The sequence below is a fragment of the Odocoileus virginianus genome, chromosome 24 (genome assembly GCF_023699985.2).
Source record: "Odocoileus virginianus isolate 20LAN1187 ecotype Illinois chromosome 24, Ovbor_1.2, whole genome shotgun sequence".
In the NCBI taxonomy this organism is placed as follows: domain Eukaryota; kingdom Metazoa; phylum Chordata; class Mammalia; order Artiodactyla; family Cervidae; genus Odocoileus; species Odocoileus virginianus.
This window is the reverse complement of record NC_069697.1, coordinates 25,205,490-25,223,510: the sequence shown is the minus strand read 5'-3', so window position 1 is coordinate 25,223,510 and position 18,021 is coordinate 25,205,490. Positions and strand designations below refer to the sequence as shown.

At 43.9% G+C, this 18,021-nt stretch overlaps 1 protein-coding gene across 1 annotated transcript; it reads right to left on the bottom strand.

Moving 5' to 3' along the window:
• Positions 1–2,210: 2,210 nt before the first annotated feature.
• On the bottom strand, positions 2,211–7,493 carry KRT6A (keratin 6A). The gene is made up of 9 exons (XM_070454374.1): positions 6,893–7,493; positions 5,748–5,962; positions 5,346–5,406; positions 5,111–5,206; positions 4,818–4,982; positions 4,235–4,360; positions 3,220–3,440; positions 2,968–3,002; positions 2,211–2,857 (listed from the first exon to the last, which is right to left on the bottom strand). Exons 1-9 carry the CDS (start codon positions 7,430–7,432, stop codon positions 2,619–2,621), a joined length of 1,698 nt encoding a protein of 565 aa, XP_070310475.1. The 5' UTR covers positions 7,433–7,493; the 3' UTR covers positions 2,211–2,618.
• Positions 7,494–18,021: the final 10,528 nt, after the last annotated feature.

Sequence of the window (18,021 nt, the reverse complement as noted above, 5' to 3'; positions counted from 1 at the left end):
AGCCTCCTTAGGAGTCAAATCCAGTATTTAACCACCTTTGGTACTACTGATTCTTTCCTTGCTTCAGAAACAAGTCTTTGCTGTTTCAAAAGAAATATGTTTCTTCTTATTCAGTCCTCAGTGGGCAAAAGAAATCAGTCTGAAAATTTTAATTTCATGCACCTTAATCAAGAGATTGAATCTTTTCTTCCTTAATACCAGAAAGTGTAACCACATTTAATCTCAGATGTCACAGGATGCGGACATCATGGGGAATACAGTTCCTCTTTTGAAATAACAAGGTTCGACATCAGAAAATTTAGAAAGTACACAACTTTAAAAAATGCAGTAATGGAGTTAAAATCAACACAAGATTATCAATATTATTTTTACATAAGTCATTCAATAATTTCTCTGTATCTTTGTCCCTCCAACTGTCTTTCTATTTCTTTGTGACTCTTTCTCTAGCTTTCTTGCTTTATGACTTTGTGTGAAAATTAGTTTAGTAAAAAATACAGATGATACCTTGAGCCCCATAGCTTAAGTATTTTTCATAATTGCTACTTTTCATTTAGTCATGTGTCTCCTTAGACCTTCTTTGGGTAACACACTTTGTTAGATTTTTCTTGTCTTCATGACCTAGAAAGCTTTGAGGAACTCTGCCCAGGTGTTTTGTAGATGTCCAAAATTAAGCTTTTTCTGATGTTGTCTCATGAATAGACTGGAGTTATGGTGTTTGGGAGGAAAACCACAGAGATGTCCTGAACTTCTCATCACATCATATCAGGATACATGCTATGAAAAAAACTTACTGCTGTTGGTATTAGCCTTGATCACCTGGCCGAGGAAGTGTTTGATTGATTTCTCTGCAGTAAAGTCACTCTTTTCCCCCATTTTTAGACTGTACTCTTTGGAAGGAGTTCACCATGCCCAGCCCACACAGCAGGGAGTATTTATTCACTCCTTCTTTGAATGGTAACCACATATGTAACTAAAGGAAATTCTTTTGCCTAAGACTTGACAATCATCCCTTATTAATTAATTTAGTCAACCACATTCACATCAGTAGTTTCCATGAATAATTATTTCACAATTTGTGTTTTATTCCAATACATCATGTTCTATCTATTTATTTATGGCTCAAGTTGTTCCACTTTGGCTACTAAGAGTTCTTACAGTGTCTTTTTTGACTATTTCTTCCCTTTTTGGCACTAAAAGATGCTCCAAGATCATCTTTGTATATATTTCACCACATTCCTAGAATCTCCTTGATATCTAAAATCTCCTGTATCTCCTTGATTCTTCAGAAGGGAACTTTAATTCCTTAAGGTATTAAGTGGAATGCTCCAGAGGTATAAATCTGGAATTCGGGACATAGACAAAACAGTGACTGGCTCTCAGGAAGAAGATGACTGATCTACCTTGCACTGTATCCTGACATTTCCTTTCCCATTCATAGAAGTCAAAGGAAGCTAAGACACAGCCGAGAGAGGTTTCAAGACCGTGTCTTTGGAGCAGCAAAGACTCGACTTCTTTGAGTCTCTGTGAGAGGCTTTTGGGGTGAGGAAGAAGGCTTTCCCATTCCTCTTTTGTCTCCACACTTCAAAAAGTTAGCACCTGCATTTTGTTTCTGAGTCTGTGGATCCTGAAATTGACCAGTGTTTCCAATGTTTCCTGGTAGAAAGTTTATTGGGATTCATATCCAGGAAGTACAAGTTCTTGTATTTGTACTGTTTCCTCAGGATACATTGCTAGAAGCATACCTTCAATTCAGGAATGTGGGAATTTGAGTTACTCCTGATACATGCTGTCAGGCACAGTTTCTTGGTCATGAGGCATTTTAGAATATATCAAACATCTTGCCCTCTAGTCAATGTTCTTCTGATCTAATTAGACTGTAATATGATTCTCTGAGGATGAATGACAACAGGTGCAGAAGGAGGTAGAATCATAAAGAAAGTCAGAGAAACTAAACTGCTGAGGCCTGATCTGAGCAGTAAAACCAGACTTTACTATGATGATGGAACCAGATCCTTCCCACTCCACATGCCAAAGTGTTATGGGAGGACTGCTGAGCATCAGGATGCTAAACTGCTGTTTCTTGAATTTATCCAAATAAGGAGAGTGAAGCACATGGAGGCTGGCCATATGCTTCATTCCTGAGAAGGCATTTATCAGATGAAAACCTCAAGAACCACTGGTGACAAAGAAAGACTATATGAAACCACACATTATATTATAAATCTGCTTTATTTAGCAATACAAGAGAGAAAAGAGCAGAGGAAGCACCACAGGGATACAAACCCTGTACATTGAAGAACCAGTCATTTGTACTTTAATGATCACTGGAAGGGAGGAACACAACACCTCTGAGATGGGACCTCCTGGGTCAGTGAAAAGCAAGTGGGATTGCCCTGTTACGGAGTAGGACCCAAGCGGTGACCTTCCAGTGCTGAACAATGGAACCTCATGGGTCACAGGTTTTGGGAGAGAGAAGATGAGGGCACTCAGCAACTTCAGTTCTAACTCAAGGAGTAAGAGAAGAAGGGAGCAGAAGAGAGGAAATAATTAGAGGAGATGGTGGTGAAGCTGGAGAGGGAGCCTGAGACACTGTGGGAGCTTGAGCCCATGATAGGACTTCAGTGCTTGTAGCTCTTCCTGCTGGAGGAGGAGGAGGTGGTGGTGTATTTGATGGTGGAACTGCTGCCCCCAGAGGAGCTGAAGCCACCCCCGATGGCTCTGCCACTGCCAGCACTGAAGCCACCTCCAAGGCTGTGGCCGCCGCTGTAGGAGTAGCCGCTTCCTCCGCCCACGCCTAAGCCACCGCCGAGACCGCTGGCACCGCCATAGCCACCAGAGACGGTGGACTGCACCACGGCTGTGGAGGCAAGGGGGCGAGGTCAGGACAAGATGGGGAGTTCACTCTGCCACACAGAGTCCAGTCAGGGGGACGCAAGGGCAAGGGCCGGGGGCAGGTGAAGTACTTACAGATGTTGACTTGTCCAACGCCTTCCCCACTCAGCCTAGGAGAGAGAAGACACAGCCATGATGAGGCCCAGAGCCACAGCTGGGCCCGCACGGGAAACCTCCGTGAGAGGAGACTCCCCAGGAGCCTGCCTTCTCAGGGCTCTTCTGGGAGTGGCACTGTGACCAGCACTAGAGTGCCTTCCACGTGGGCACATTGGCAGGACTCCTTGGAGATGGAGCCAGATGATTGAGGAGGTTGTGTGAGTTGCTCACCTGCACTCCTCGCCCTCCAGCAGCTTCCTATAGGTGGCAATCTCCACGTCCAGGGCCAGCTTGACATTCATGAGCTCCTGATACTCCTTCAGCAGCCGGGCCATGTCCTGCTTGGCCTTCTGCAGGGCGTCCTCCAGGTCAGTCAGCTTGCTCCTGGCGTCCTTGAGGGCCAGCTCCCCGCGCTGCTCAGCGTCGGCGATGGCGGATTGCAGGCTGGCGCACTGGAGGGGAGGAGGGGCAGATGAACCTGAGTCTGGGCTCCAGGGGAGAGGAAGCATAGTTCTACTTTCCCAGTGAGGAAGAGCTCTAGAGCCCAGATCTCATGGAAATGGAGGTTTGATTTTCATTTGTCCAATCTTTCTCCAAACTACAAAACTTAACTAGTCTCAGTGTCCCTAATGAAAACCTATTCCCCTCTGTGTTAACCACACAAGTGAGGATGGGGTTGGGAGATGCCACAGCAGACTAAAGCCAGGGGAAGTGGAGAGAAATGGAACTGCTGCCTTGTTTTGAATGTTGACAGTTTGGGTAAGTTTGTGTGGATATATAATAACTTATACAAAACCACAAACATTCTCACTGAAAGGTGATTTCATCTCGAACTCTTGAGACCTTGCCTTCCTTCCACTTTACAGTCTTGGCTAACCCTCATTTGTCCTATGTCTTTTCTCAGCTTCTTTTTCATACTGAATCTGAACATATTTGCAGCAGTCTTCCTCACACTTTCTGACCTGAAATTTTCTTTGCCCACATGTGTCTTGTATTCCCAAATCAACCATTCCCCTGATAGAATCTCATTTTAATGCCTCTAGACTGTGTCTTTGTCCCACTGACCAGTGGGAATTGGTCTGTCCTGAGTCTGTTTCCCGCTTGTAAGTTGGACTCCGTATCTCTAACCTGAGGGAGCTCTTCTTGCTTTTCCCTCAGGGCCCAGAAATTTCCCACATGGTGGTTGATGATACCTGCTGGTCTAGGAAGGAAACAATGCTTTTATGCTCTATGGACCCCTCCATACCTGCTTCTTGACGTGGTCGATCTCAGATCTCAGCCTCTGGATCACGCGGTTGATCTCAGAGATCTCCTGCTTGGTGTTGCGCAGATCATCCCCGTGTCTGCCCGCCGTCACCTGAAGCTCCTCGTACTATAAATCAGAGGGAGACAAAGTGGTGCCCATCACAGGACACTAATCAAGGTTTTCTCAAATCAAAACTAATGGTTTCTCCAGAAGACATTATATGAAAATTGATGTTACTAGGTCATTGACACTGTGTACCCATCACATACCATCCTTGGTAGGACCACTGACTGACTGGTTCTCTTCAGGAAAAGCAATGTTGCTGAGAACCAGCATCAGGGTAACTCTAAAGCAAAGATCACTCTGCCTTTATCTACAGTAGTTTCTGTCCTACATTTGGGTCTTTGACCTACTATATTTGGACATAATTACCCAAAAGATCTACCCTGTTAGTTCAGGGTACATGCCTTTTGAGAGGTCCCCCACTTCTTAGTTGTAGTTTCCCCACTGAAGTCTATAGCCACATTGATGTTCTCAGAGGAGGCACAGGGATTCTTCATCAAGCTGCCACCTCACCGCTCACCTTGGACTGGTACCAGGACTCAGCCTCAGCCCGGCTCCTCTGAGCGATCTCTTCATACTGGGCTTTGACTTCAGCGATGATGCTGTCCAGGTCCAGGTTGCGGTTGTTGTCCATGGAGAGGACCACAGAAGTGTCTGAGATGTGGGTTTGCATCTGAGCCAGTTCCTGCAGAACAAGAGATCATCCGATCATCTTTGGTCATGCCATTTAGAGGGGTGTACCCAGCCAGAGATTTTTTCACCCTTTGCAAATCTCAGTATAATCAATAAAGCAGAATGTGAAAAGATGCTTACTGCCTCATAGAAGGTTCTTAGGAAGTTGATCTCATCTGTGAGAGCGTCTACCTTGGCCTGTAGTTCAACCTTGTTCATGTAAGCAGCATCCACATCCTGGGGAAGAAGTCAACAGGCTGGGATCTGATAGGCCCTCCTGTCCAGCCTGCTTCTCTTTTAGTCTCCCTGATTACACTTTTCTCAGAGTCCTCCCCTTCATCAAAGAAACCTGAACCCCTGATCTGACTCATCTCACCTTCTTCAGATTCACAAACTCATTCTCTGCTGCTGTGCGCTTGTTGATTTCATCTTCATATCTGGAATTAGAAAGGATAAAATCTAATTGAGTCAGGGGTGAAGATGATACAGAAAAGGCAGCATGGAATTTCAACTTCCCAGAATGGATGTATGCAAATGGGACTTTCCTGCCAGTAAGCTTCAAAGGTGAATTTTGTGGTCACTATATTATTTACTCCACTACTCTCCCCATCTACCTGCATGGCCCTATGTTTTCCAGAGTTTGTGTTTAGGTAAGAATTGTGGTTTCATTTTCATGGACATGTTTTACTGAGATCATGCCCTCATTTGAACCTGATCATATAATTAGCTTGAAATGTGGGCTTCAGGAAACTGAGCCTTTTTGTCTCCTGTAACTCACTTGTTCTTGAAGTCCTCCACCGTGTCCTGCATCCCCCTGAGCTCCGAGTCCAGGCGGCCTCTCTCCCCAATGATACTATCCAGCTGCCTCCTGAGGTTGTTGATGTACTGCTCGAACAAAGGCTCCAGGTTCTGCCTCACGGTCCTGGTGCCCTGCTCCTGCAGCAGGGTCCACTTGGTGTCCAGGACCTTGTTCTGCTGCTCCAGGAATCGGACCTGTGGGAAGACAAGATGGTTATCTGTGAGTTGACAAGTCCCCAGGCCAGTCTGGTGGTCTGGTGGTGCTGGGATGCTCCAGAGTCTGTACAGAGGCTCCAGCTGACAGTTCTGGTCCCCTGACTTTTTAGCTTCACGCCACACAGGTCTCATGGCCATTTTCCCAGTGAGCTGTCAGATGTTCCCTCCCTTTCAATTCTGGAGACATCTGTCAGTGACTTTTCACCTTTCTGGGGTTTTTTTGATAAGTGCAAACACAGATGTAATTTAAAAATCATATTTCTCTCATATATTGCACAGAGGTTTTTAAAGAGCATATCTCAGTTAAACGGATGTTTAAATGTCCATAATCTAATGATTAAATTCCAATCCTATTAATAATTGGAGTTAATTCTGTTTCCTATTTAGAGTATGAGTCCCTCTAAAACAAACTCTCTCAGTGGTTATGATCTGGTTCTACAGGTTGAGTATTTCTACGAGTATTCACATATTTTTGAGTCTTTTCCCCCCTGGAATTTCCTTTTTTTTTTTTTTTTTTTTTACATTTTCTTTCCTTCTGCCCCTACACCCACCAGCTCAACTAAGGCTGAAGTACATTTTCCACTGTAATTCCTTTTTTAATTTCTTACACTGTTCAACAGGTCAAGATAACTCTTTCCATCCTTTCATTTCATTTCTTTGCTTCAGGGTTATCAAGAATTGTGAATGCTTCCCTCATGATTATGGAAGATATTTAAGGGGTCAGTAGTTGTAAATGGTTACCATCACCTTCAGCCTGCGGTCCACATGAAGCCTGCCCCGCATTCCAGTGGAGAACTAGCCTGAGTCCCCTCTCTCTTGAATATCTCAAGGCTCCCTCTGGTAGGACACTGGTTGGGTCTCTCTTGGGCACTCTGCAATCCCCACTGGGGGCAGGTGCTCCCGGCTCACCTTGTCGATGAAGGAGGCAAACTTGTTGTTGAGGGTCTTGATCTGCTCCCGCTCCTCAGTCCTCACCCGCTGGATGGTGGGGTCGATTTGCAGGTTGAGGGGAGTCAGGAGACTCTGGTTGACGGTCACCTCTTGGATGCCTCCAGGGGGGCACACAGGGAAGCCAGCACCACCGAAGCCACCTCCAAAGCCAGCTCCACCACCGAGCCCAAAGCCGCTACCAGCCCCAGCACCAAAACCAAATCCACTCCCGGCTCCACCTCCAAAGCCATAGCCAACTCCAATTCTGCCGCCATATCCACCACCGATGGCACAGCTGCCCCCTGCGATGGAGATCCTCTTGGAGCCCCCCAGGCCATAGAGGCTGCGGCTGCCAAAGCCAGCTCCTCCACACACTCCAGCGAGGCCGCCACTGCCCCTGGAGCGGGACAGGGACACGCTGCTGAAGCCAGAGCGGCAGACCCCAGGGACTCTGGCTGAGCCGGCACTGAAGCCCCTGCGGCTGCTGCTTTGGGTTTTCACGGTGGATTTGTAAGACATGGTTCCTGAAGAATAGGTTGAGAAGGGTATGAGAGGTGGAGGGCAGAGCTGAGAGGAGCAGATCTATGAGAGGAGCTTCCCAGCAGCAGCTTATATATGGAAAAAATGGGCCGGGCTTAGTCCTGGAAGGTGAGCCTGCAGATTGGGAAGGGCTGGGCTTTACAAATAGTGAGATCACCCCCTGCCTCTAGAAAGGTATGAAGTATGAATATTGCTTCTTTGGCTTCCTTTAGTCATGGAGAAATTCTTCTGGCTTCTAGCCTTGACTTGATCCCAACACAATACCACTGGATGTAAATTCACTGAAGTCATGGGTTAGTCATATTCTTAAACAAAGGAGACAAGGAGCTGATCTGTGATAATTGTCCCCTCCTTCTGCTTACTCAGACACTCTTCTCTGTGCCCCCTTCCCACACAGGTTTTCTCCTCCACTCACACCACCCTTCCCATCAGGTTGAACTATCTCTGAGGGCTAATAGGTATTTGCCCCGTGGTCTGAGCAAGAAGTGGCTTGCGGTAGTTTTTGGCCGTGTTTGAACATGTCCTTCTGGTTCTCCTGGTTGCCTTCCTGGTGGCCTGGCCTGGGAATTGGGGGCTACTTTGGGGATATGACCTTCCTTTGTAAGGCAAGAGGCACAAAGGAGATGAATTTTTACAGCATAAGAACAACCTCGTCTTGTGTGGAATTGGCAGTTTCATGATATAGGATAAGAGATCACCCAAGTCCACCCTGCCCAAAGAGCTGACTTACGGTTTCTACTCATGCCTGCACCTTCCTCCCCAGTGTTTGCTTTCCCATTGAGCTGGTGACTGTGTACATTTTTTTCCCTACCAAATAGAATTCACAGGCACTCTTTTTCCACTTTTTTTGAATGTTCACTTGGAACTTAATTTTAAGAATCTAAAATGAGTAGGACAAAAATAATTAAGGGAATTGACTGAATTTATATTCTCAGATTCTGATATTTCTTAGGAGTCAAGATCAGACACCTTAATGGGGTGTGTACAGAAAGTTGAGGGGCATATAGAAACAATGAATCATAAAAATGTGTCTTTACAGGTGTGATGACGTCACAAGTAACTTCCAAGTTTATATTCCTAATTTCAGTGCTTGAAATCTCAAATCTCCAGACACATTCTTAGAGGGAGGGAAGGCTGTCAAGTGATCATGGTGTTTGATTTAGGGGGGAAGGAGATTCATTGTTTTAGTCCATAAATTAAGTACCATGAAGAGTATTAAAAGCAATTGTAGACAGGGTGTTTTATAAGACTATCTGGTTAAATGGGCAGCCAGGGGAGGAAAGACAGACTCTCACACTGAGATGAGCCTGAGAAAAGCTCTTGTGACTATTTTATAAACAATTCAATCTCTCCAGTGTTATGGAGGCAGTTTCCAGGGGAGCAGGGCATTCCCTACCCAAAGAAGTGCTTATTCAGTGTCTGGCAGGAAAGAGATACCTTCTCAAGGCCATGGAAGCAGCTCCTCTTCCTCCACCCTGGTTGCACAATGCCTTACCGGGAAGTATTCTTCCACCCAATTCTAAGAAAGAAGTTTTCCTTCCCATGACATAGTGTTCTGAGCTACTTTCTTGGGATAGAGTCTTTAGACTTGGCATGGATGAGGTCGGGAGGGGTAGGAAGGGCTAGCAAGTCAAGTTGGAGCAACATCCTGTTTTTCCAATGCCCTGTTGTCTATGTCAATGTCCCATGTCTGTTTCTGCTTTCACATTGTAATAGGAGAGTTGAGTACTGGTTGCAGCAGAATGGTATATGACCAGCAAAGCTTAAAAGATTTATTAGATGACTCTTTAAAGAAAAATTTGCCAACCCCTGGCTAAGAGCAAGAGCTCTTGAGACAAGCAAGGTACTTAGGCTCACAGGCTCCTGTGCACCTTTATGCAAATTACTCATTTTTAGAGATGTAAACTGGGGATGAAAATAGTACCTATCTCACAGTGCTGTGAGGATTATGTGAAATAATTCATGTAAAGGTCTTTGCATTCTGTATGCACGTAAGTTCTCAATGAAGATGAGCTAAAATCATCATTATAATGGAAGTATGAAGAAGCTTGGTGTGTTCAGGGATCCACAAGAAGCTTTAAGAACTGAACACAAAAGCAGCCTGTAAGTGTCTAGGAAGGGGAAGAAAATGCAATCAGCATTGCCGGGTTTGTACCATATTAGTAAGGACAAAAAGCCACAGATAAAATTTTGCTGAGTGTTGCCAGAGGCCATGCAGAGGCATGAGATCAGAAGTATGACTTGCAAGCTTGCTGGCACTCACTGCCGCAGTCAGAGGAAAGTTCTACTCCAGAGTGGATGAGGCCCCCTGCCCAAGGGGCTGGAAGAAAACCCGTGGTCAGAGGGAGGGAGAATCCGAGTCCTTGGAAGAAGCCTGGCAGGCTGTCCTGTCCTTCCTGTGGAGTCAAGTTCCCCTGCGCCACCCTCTGCTGGGTCCTTGTCTGGGCTGTGCACACCGGAACAGGCTTCTGTTAACCAGCATAGGTGATCAGATCTATTCTTCTTTCAGGACTACATGTGTGTCTTTTCCAGGGTGGGAGCAGACTCACCCTCAAATGAAGTATATAATTCAATTGCAGAAGGAACCTCACATTCACTTCAAGAACTGAACAGAGGAGCAGCCTGTATTTGTCTATGAAGGGGGAAAAAATGCAACCAGCATTGCCAGTTTGTGCCACATTAGTAAGGGGCCTATCAGAGGATGATTTAACTTCAACATATTATCCAATGCCAATTTTGGCCTGTGTGCTAGATAGCACCAGCAATGTAAAGCGTAGTGTTTCTTTCCTTTTCTGACACAAATATATCTCCTACCGGTAGATGTAAAAGTCATTTATATATATGTTCTAATTTGATGCATATATATATATCAAATTAGAACATATATATCTAATATGCTATATATCAGAGAAGGAAATGGCACCCCACTCAAGTACTCTTGCCTGGAAAATCCCATGGATGGAGGAGCCTGGTGGGCTACAGTCCATGGGGTTGGGAAGAGTCAGACACGACTGAGCGACTTCACTTTCACTTTTCACTTTCACGCACTGGAGAAGGAAATGGCAACCCACTCCAGTGTTCTTGCCTGGAGAATCCCAGGGATGGGGGAGCCTGGTGGACTGCCATCTATGGGATCGCACAGAGTCGGACACGACTGAAGCGACTTAGCAGCAGCAGCATGCTATATATATACATATACATATATATATATATATATATTCTAATATATTATATTAGACTACTATATTATGTCCTGGGAACCAATTCCAGAGACCCTGACCCTGAGTGAGGTCCACTGACAGGGCTCATGAGAGATGATGAGGGCTCCTGAGACAGTAGATTTCAATAGAAATTGATCAGAAAGAAATTCAGTGGAGGGGGGGAGTCAGAGAGGAGAGACCCTGTGACAGATCCATTCCTGTCCCTCTTTTCCCAGTCCCACTACCCTTATAAGGTCAAGTTTGAGCCTATTTCATTTGCCCCTGATTTTCTCTGTCTTTGTCTGGGTGCGGGAGGTGGCCTGTGTCCTCTAACCATTTTCAGACTGCCTCCTGGACTAAACTGTACCTCTTTCCTCCTCCCAAGTCTGGTCCTCTGCGCTCTGCCCCTTCTTTCGTACCCTGGAGAGGGTTGCATTCATAGCCACTGGGTACCCACTGGATGGTTAGAGAATTGACTTCCCAGATGAAATCTCGGTGATCCCGAATTATGTCCCATAATGGAGCCTAGGGGAGTTATATTTTCCCAGAGGAGCAGGGTGGGGAAGCCAGACTGTAATAAGATTAAAACAAAGGTTCAGGCAACTATGTGAGAGAAACTAAAGCAAAGCAGCATGAGTAACTTCAACAATAGCCAGCCTCCTCCCTAGCAGGCTGCCAAGTCCAGGCTCTACTCTGTGCGCAGGGAGCCTCCATCCAGACTGGTGCTGTCTTTGATGGCCATGGAATGAGGAAGGCTTTTGTTTTAGGGCCCAGGGATTAACCTGTGTGTACTCTTTGTATTTTTTTCCCAGCAAGGAGAAAGGCAAGAGGGATCCCCTGAAGCCTGAGCCCATGGCAAGTCTTCATCAAGAGGATTTGCTTTGTCTTTCTGCCTCCCTGGGTGGAGCTGACAGATGAGAAGAAGGAACAGGCCATTGTCACATTCCAAAAGCTCAAGACTAAGTGCCTAATCCTGCAAACTCCAGAGTAGGATTCCTAATCCTAATCCTACAAACCCCAATGCTGGATGATGTCCTTCCAAGGGAATCCCAGACATAATTCTGTCCCTGGGGAAGCACCCATCGAAAGAGAAACACATGCAGTCACATGTGTGAAGGATGGGGACAGGAGCTGTGTTGCCGATAAAGGTTCTTGGCCTCCTTAACCAGAAGAAACTGATCAGAGCTCAGACGAGAAATTTAGGCAAAGCTTTCCTGGGGCTCCTACTGCAGCAGGGGAGAGTGAAAGCAAGTAATAGGTTTCCTTGTTAGCCCAGGGGCCAGCTGGGTCCTTAAATGGGGTGAGGGGTCTGGCTGGAGGGTTGGCTTGGGTGGTTTTTCTCCCCCGCGTCTGGTGATGTTGTATGCAGAGAGCAGGCACTCTGCTTTTGCTCTAGGTTTTCAGAAGTGGCACTTGGGCTGTGTTTTTGGTCTTTTTGTATCTAGTTGTTCATAATTTGCCTCAACTGCCCATGCGCACAGTTATTTTTGATCTCTTTTAGTTTCTTTGTATTTTGTTGCCATGGAAGCTGTTTGTCCAGGTGCAAACAAAGGGTCCCAGGTCCCAGCCTGTCTCAGCACCAAAGTTGGAGTGGAAAGTGCGGCCTTCTATGATACACAGAGTGATTCAGAAAATACTGAAACTTTCAAAATTACATTACTTAGTAACCAGGCTGTTTATGAACATGTACGGTAGAACGTCCCCCTTCTCAATTTTCACACCCACAGACCACCCATATTTGGCAGAGAACACAGTGAAAAGGTCACATATCTGGATATGATATCTGTGTGGCTTTATCCACAGCTGCAGATAGTTTCTGTCAACTCCTTCTTCCAGCAGGATGGGGCTCAACCATAGGCTAATCCTGGGGTCCAGAGATGATGGAAAAACACCTCCACCATGCTCAGTGGGGTGCTCAGTTCAAAGTATTGACTTCTGGAACTGCGGTCCCAAATCCCGAGATGTCACTCCACGTGCCTTCTAGTGGGATAAGTCAAGAACCTTTTATTTTTACGATCTCTTCCTCATAGCCTGGAGGAGATGAAGGGAAGCATTGTGGCTGCCATTTCAACAACCAAAAGTAATATACAGCAAAGGGTCTGAAATGAATTGGGGTGCGATATTAGCTTATAGAATTGGGGCATGTCATGTGCCCCGAGGGACACAAATTGAGTGGTTTTAGTTATAGAAAAAAAAAAGAAAAAGAAACCTGATTATTCCCTTCAACTGATTTTAGTAGATGTTCTTATAAAACCTGGTTACTGAGTTATACATTTTGGAAAGTGTCCATTTCCTTTCAACTCACCCTATACAATACCCTATACTGGTATTGGGCAGGTATTTGCACTTGAAAGTGTAAGTCAGGGATAAGTACATCATTGGGCTGGGACTGAAGGGCATATTTGGATGAAGAGACAACCCCTGGCTTTCCTAATCAATGTGGGGAAACTAGTTGGAGGAGAAGCAATGGATATATTGTGAGTGAGGCATTTTGATGCTCTGAGGCAATAGTGATGCTAGAGGTGAGAAGTGTTTTAGAGAAGCTGTAAGGATGGGGAGAGAACAGGCTGAACTCCAGGGCTAGTGTGGAGCATGGGTAGGATAAGCAGCAAAAAAGAGCATGGAGAGAGGACAAGGAGCCAGATGCTCCTTCATCATGTGTCCTCAGGTCTTAGTAAGAACAGGGGTTAAAGATAGTCAAGCCGGGGCTCCAAGCGAGACCAAGAAAGTGTCCAAGAACTCATCAGTGGACTTGTTTCTTTCTCTCGCCACTGCCTCCCTCGCATCCCTGTCTCCCTTCTTATTTCTGCCTCCTCTTTGAGCTTCTGGTTTTCACCTCCTCACTTCTGCAGCAGCCACCTCACTACACTGTGTTATTAAAAGAAAAGTATAGTTGGGTGAAAATACTCTAACACTTTAATAAGACACACCAAGTATCTGAGTCAAATAATATGATCTGATGACATGCGGCCTTATGCCTGATGTCTTACTACCTCTGTCTTCTGATTAAACTCCCTTTATCTTAGTAAAGGGAAAATATTGATTAATTATGAATGTACTGGATAATTCCTCCTACCAATTCAGGATGATCTAGAGTAATTCTTCCCCCCCTCCGAAAAAAATTATCTCAAAATCATCTGAATGTCCTAGAAAGCAAACATGCCTCCTTCTCTTCTGAGATTTCTTGGCATTCAGTGGCTACTTCCATTTGTTAATCCTTTATAATCTCATTTTAAGCCTGGGGTTGGAATTAGTGACAGATCATTGATACACAAGTCTGTCAATTAACATTGCTCAGGAGGCCTCAGGGGGATCTGATACATTTAACTTCCTTCTGTTTTTCCTCTGATCTTCCCTCAGCCACTCCCAGAAAATACCTTGGATTTTCCTGATAGGCCCAGAACAGTGCTTAAGATGGCTAGAAAAGTTGGACTCTGTAGCAGAAACTGTTGTTTTGGCTAATCTAGATTCCATTTCCAATTTACTTTTTTCTTTCCCATTTCCCCTTTAGAAACTTGAAACATGAAATATTCTTTGTCTTAATTTTTTTTTGTTTCTTGAGGTATAATTTATATACAGTGAAAAGCACAGAACTCAAGTGTAGCATTCAATCAATTTTGACAAATTTGCACACTTCAGTATCCACACAATATCAAGATATTGATATCTTGATTAACATCTCCATTTCTCCAGAAAATTCTTTTGTGTCCTTTCTCTTTAAGCCCACTGCCCCTAAACAATCACTGTATTGATGTTTACACCTTTAATTAATTTGTTTGTTTTAGAATTTTATATAAATGGAATCATACAGCCTATACTTACATATTTATAAATATATATATATATATATTTGTGTGTCTAGATTTTTCAGTCGGCAAAATGTTTTTGAGATTCATCCAGATGACTGTGAATATTGGTAGTTCATCCTTTTTTATTACTGAGTAAAGTACAATTGTATGAACAAACCACAGTTTCTTTACCCCTTTTGACTGATGGCTTCCTAAAATATTTCCAGTTTGAAGTTACCTTCCATAAAACAGTTGTAAGCATACTTGTGAGTCTTTGTTTTGACATACATTTTCATTTTGCTTAAATAAATGCCTAGGAATATGATTGCATCAACAGTATATGTACAACCAGTCCAGCCAGGCACATGGTATGTGTATATAACCAGAACCATAGTAAATTCCATTTCTCTCTCTCTCTCTCTCACACACACACACATACACACAAATACATGTCTGTGTTTTCTAAAATGATTGAATCATTTTTTAAAATACACTTCAGTTTTTAGAGCTGTTTTAGGTTCACAGCAAAATTGAGCTTAAACTACAGAGTTCCCATATAGTCCCTGCCCCTTCACATGCATAGCCGTCCCCACTATCAACATCCCACATTAGGGTGGTACATTTTTTACAGTCGATGAATCTATACTGCTATAAACATCACATACTGGTTTTTGTGAGAACAAATTTTCAGTACTTGGATAAGTACTAATTTGTGCAATTGCTGGGGTGCACGGTAAGAGTATGTTTTTTAAGAAATGCCCAAATTGACTCCAATGTGGCTGTACCATTTTGCATTCTGGCCAACAGTGAATGAGAGCTCTCGTTCTACATTCTGGACAGCATTTGATATTCTCAGGGTTTTGGATTTTAACTATTCTAGTGGTGTGAATTAGTGTCTCATTACTTTAACTTGAATTTCCCTAATGAAATATGATGTGAGCATTTTTTTCATATGCTTATTTACCATCTGTATATTTTCTTTGGTGAAGTATCTGCTAAGATCTTTAGCCTATTTTCTAATTGGGTTATTAGTTTTCTTATTGTTGAGTTTCAAGAGCTCTTTATATTTCAGATAACAATCTTTTTAAAGGATATGTATTTTGCAGGTATTTTCTCCTAGTTTGTGGCTTGAATTCTCATTCTCCTGACAATATCTTTTGCAGAACAGAAGATTTTAATTTTTTTTCACCCTTTAAATTTTTTATTTTGTATTGGGAGTATAGCCAGTTATCTGCTATTCATTTCTGATTTATTTATATTTTTGATATGAACATAAATTGTACAACTTAAGTCTTTCTACTCTGATGAATGTTGACAGCTTCTAAGTCCCACCCGTCTCCCTTCCCCTTCTACCTACACCTGAGAAAACTGGTAAGAAACCCCGGGTGATCCCTCCTTTATAACTAGTGGAAATTTTGAAGTATGTACAGGGTTCCTTGGCCTGGCCCCATCCCTAATCACCATAAAAAAACTGGAAATAGAACTGCCATATGACCCAGCAATCCCACTTCTGGGCATACACACCGAGGAAACCAGATCTGAAAGAGACACGTGCACCCCAATGTTCATCGCAGCACTGTTTATAATAGCCAGGACATGGAAGCAACCTAGATGCCCATCAGCAAACGAATGGATAAGGAAGCTGTGGTACATATACACCATGGAATATTACTCAGCCATTAAAAAGAATTCATTTGAATCAGTTCTAATGAGATGGATGAAACTGGAGCCTATTATACAGAGTGAGGTAAGCCAGAAAGATAAAGAACATTACAGCATACTAACACATATATATGGAATTTAGAAAGATGGTAACGATAACCCTATATGCAAAACAGAAAAAGAGACACAGATGTACAGAACAGACTTTGGGACTCTGTGGGAGAAGGTGAGGGTGGGATGTTTCGAGAGAACAGCATCAAAACATGTATATTATCTATAGTGAAACAGATCACCAGCCCAGTTTGGATTCATGAGACAAGTGCTCCAGCCTGGTGCACTGGGAAGACTCAGAGGGATCGGGTAGAGAGGGAGGTGGGAGAGGGGATCAGGATGGGGAATACATGTAAATCCATGGCTAATTCATGTCAATGTATGACAAAACCCACTACAATATTGTAAAGTAATTAGCCGCCAACTAATTTAAAAAAAAAAAAAAACCCACTCTGGTCTCTTTTAAACAATAGTGAACCCGCTTGGGAGGCCTGCCCTGCTCTTTCCAGAAAGCCCTGTTACGTGAATAATAGGACTCCATGAACTTTTGGGTATAGTTAATATGCTCCAGTGTAAATGAAAACGGGGCCTTCAAAAAGTGAAACCCATTACAGGGAATATATTTAGAGAAGGGGTGATTATGCCCACTATTTCTCGATTCAACAACTCAGTTTGGCCTACTTTTAAACTTGAGAATACCATCTGTGTGTGTGTGTGTGTGTGTGTGTGTGTGTGAAGTCATCAGTCTCAACAGTGGAACTACATTTTGAGTGAGGGTGTTCACAATAATTGGTGTTGTGAGCAAGATGTCTAGATGATGACTGCTATCACTGGGATCTTTCTTGTTTTGGCTTGCAGCATGGCAATATGCACTTTGAGCTGCAGCATTCTGGCTAGTGGGCTCTTTGAGCTGTGTTGCCACCTTCTGTCAAGCTTGCACTTCAGGTGTACTGCTTTGTGCTACATTTACTGAATACTATCACGGCCTCTGTTATAGACTTAGCTGACCTATATCAGAAGCTTCAGTCACTGTCATTTGGAGATGATTATGCGACTGGAGCCCTCCTTAAAGTGTCATGTGTCTAAGCCCAGACCTATCTGTATGTCTCATATTGAATTGTGTTTCTTAATTCCTTTATAAACAATGACTGACGCCAAGCTCAAGGGAATGACTCTTGTCCTGTGAAGACTTTTGAGTGTCTTAAGCAGGCGTTGGCCCGCATTCTATGAAGCACTCAGGGGAAAGACTATGCAATATATGATCCTATCAGGTGATCACTCATTGGGTGGAAGAGCAATTACACTGTAGCGTACGGAGACCGCACTCTTAAAGGTAAATAGTGTACGAGAACGCTACAAAATGCTTTGCTGCTGCTGCTGCTGCCTACGCCTCTGCTGCCAAGAAAATCTTCTTCTTGCATTTGTACTTCCCCACATACAAAATTGTATTTTCCCAAGGAAAATACACTGGGCACCCTGGTGGCACAAGTAAGGGGTTAAACCAACTGTGGGAAAAGTCTCAAAGCCTGATGATACTGATTTGAGGCCTTATAAATTTATAGATATGAGCAGGGTAGCAAAAATTCCTCTCATAAGTAAATCTAGTAACCCTAGAAAAGAGAGGGGGCATGGCAAGGGAGGGAAGAAGGAAGTGGGAGGAGAGGGAAGGAGAGAGGGAGGAAGGAAGAGAATCAGAGTGAGGAAGCAAGGAAAGAAATAAACCTGAAAACAGGGGGAGGAAACAAACAAAAATACACACACACACACACAATTTGATCCAATTGGAAATCGAAATTTACAAAAAGAATTTATGCATCAAAAAGATCAAAAGGAATGTGTACTGGCTCTGCACCACTACCACATAGGT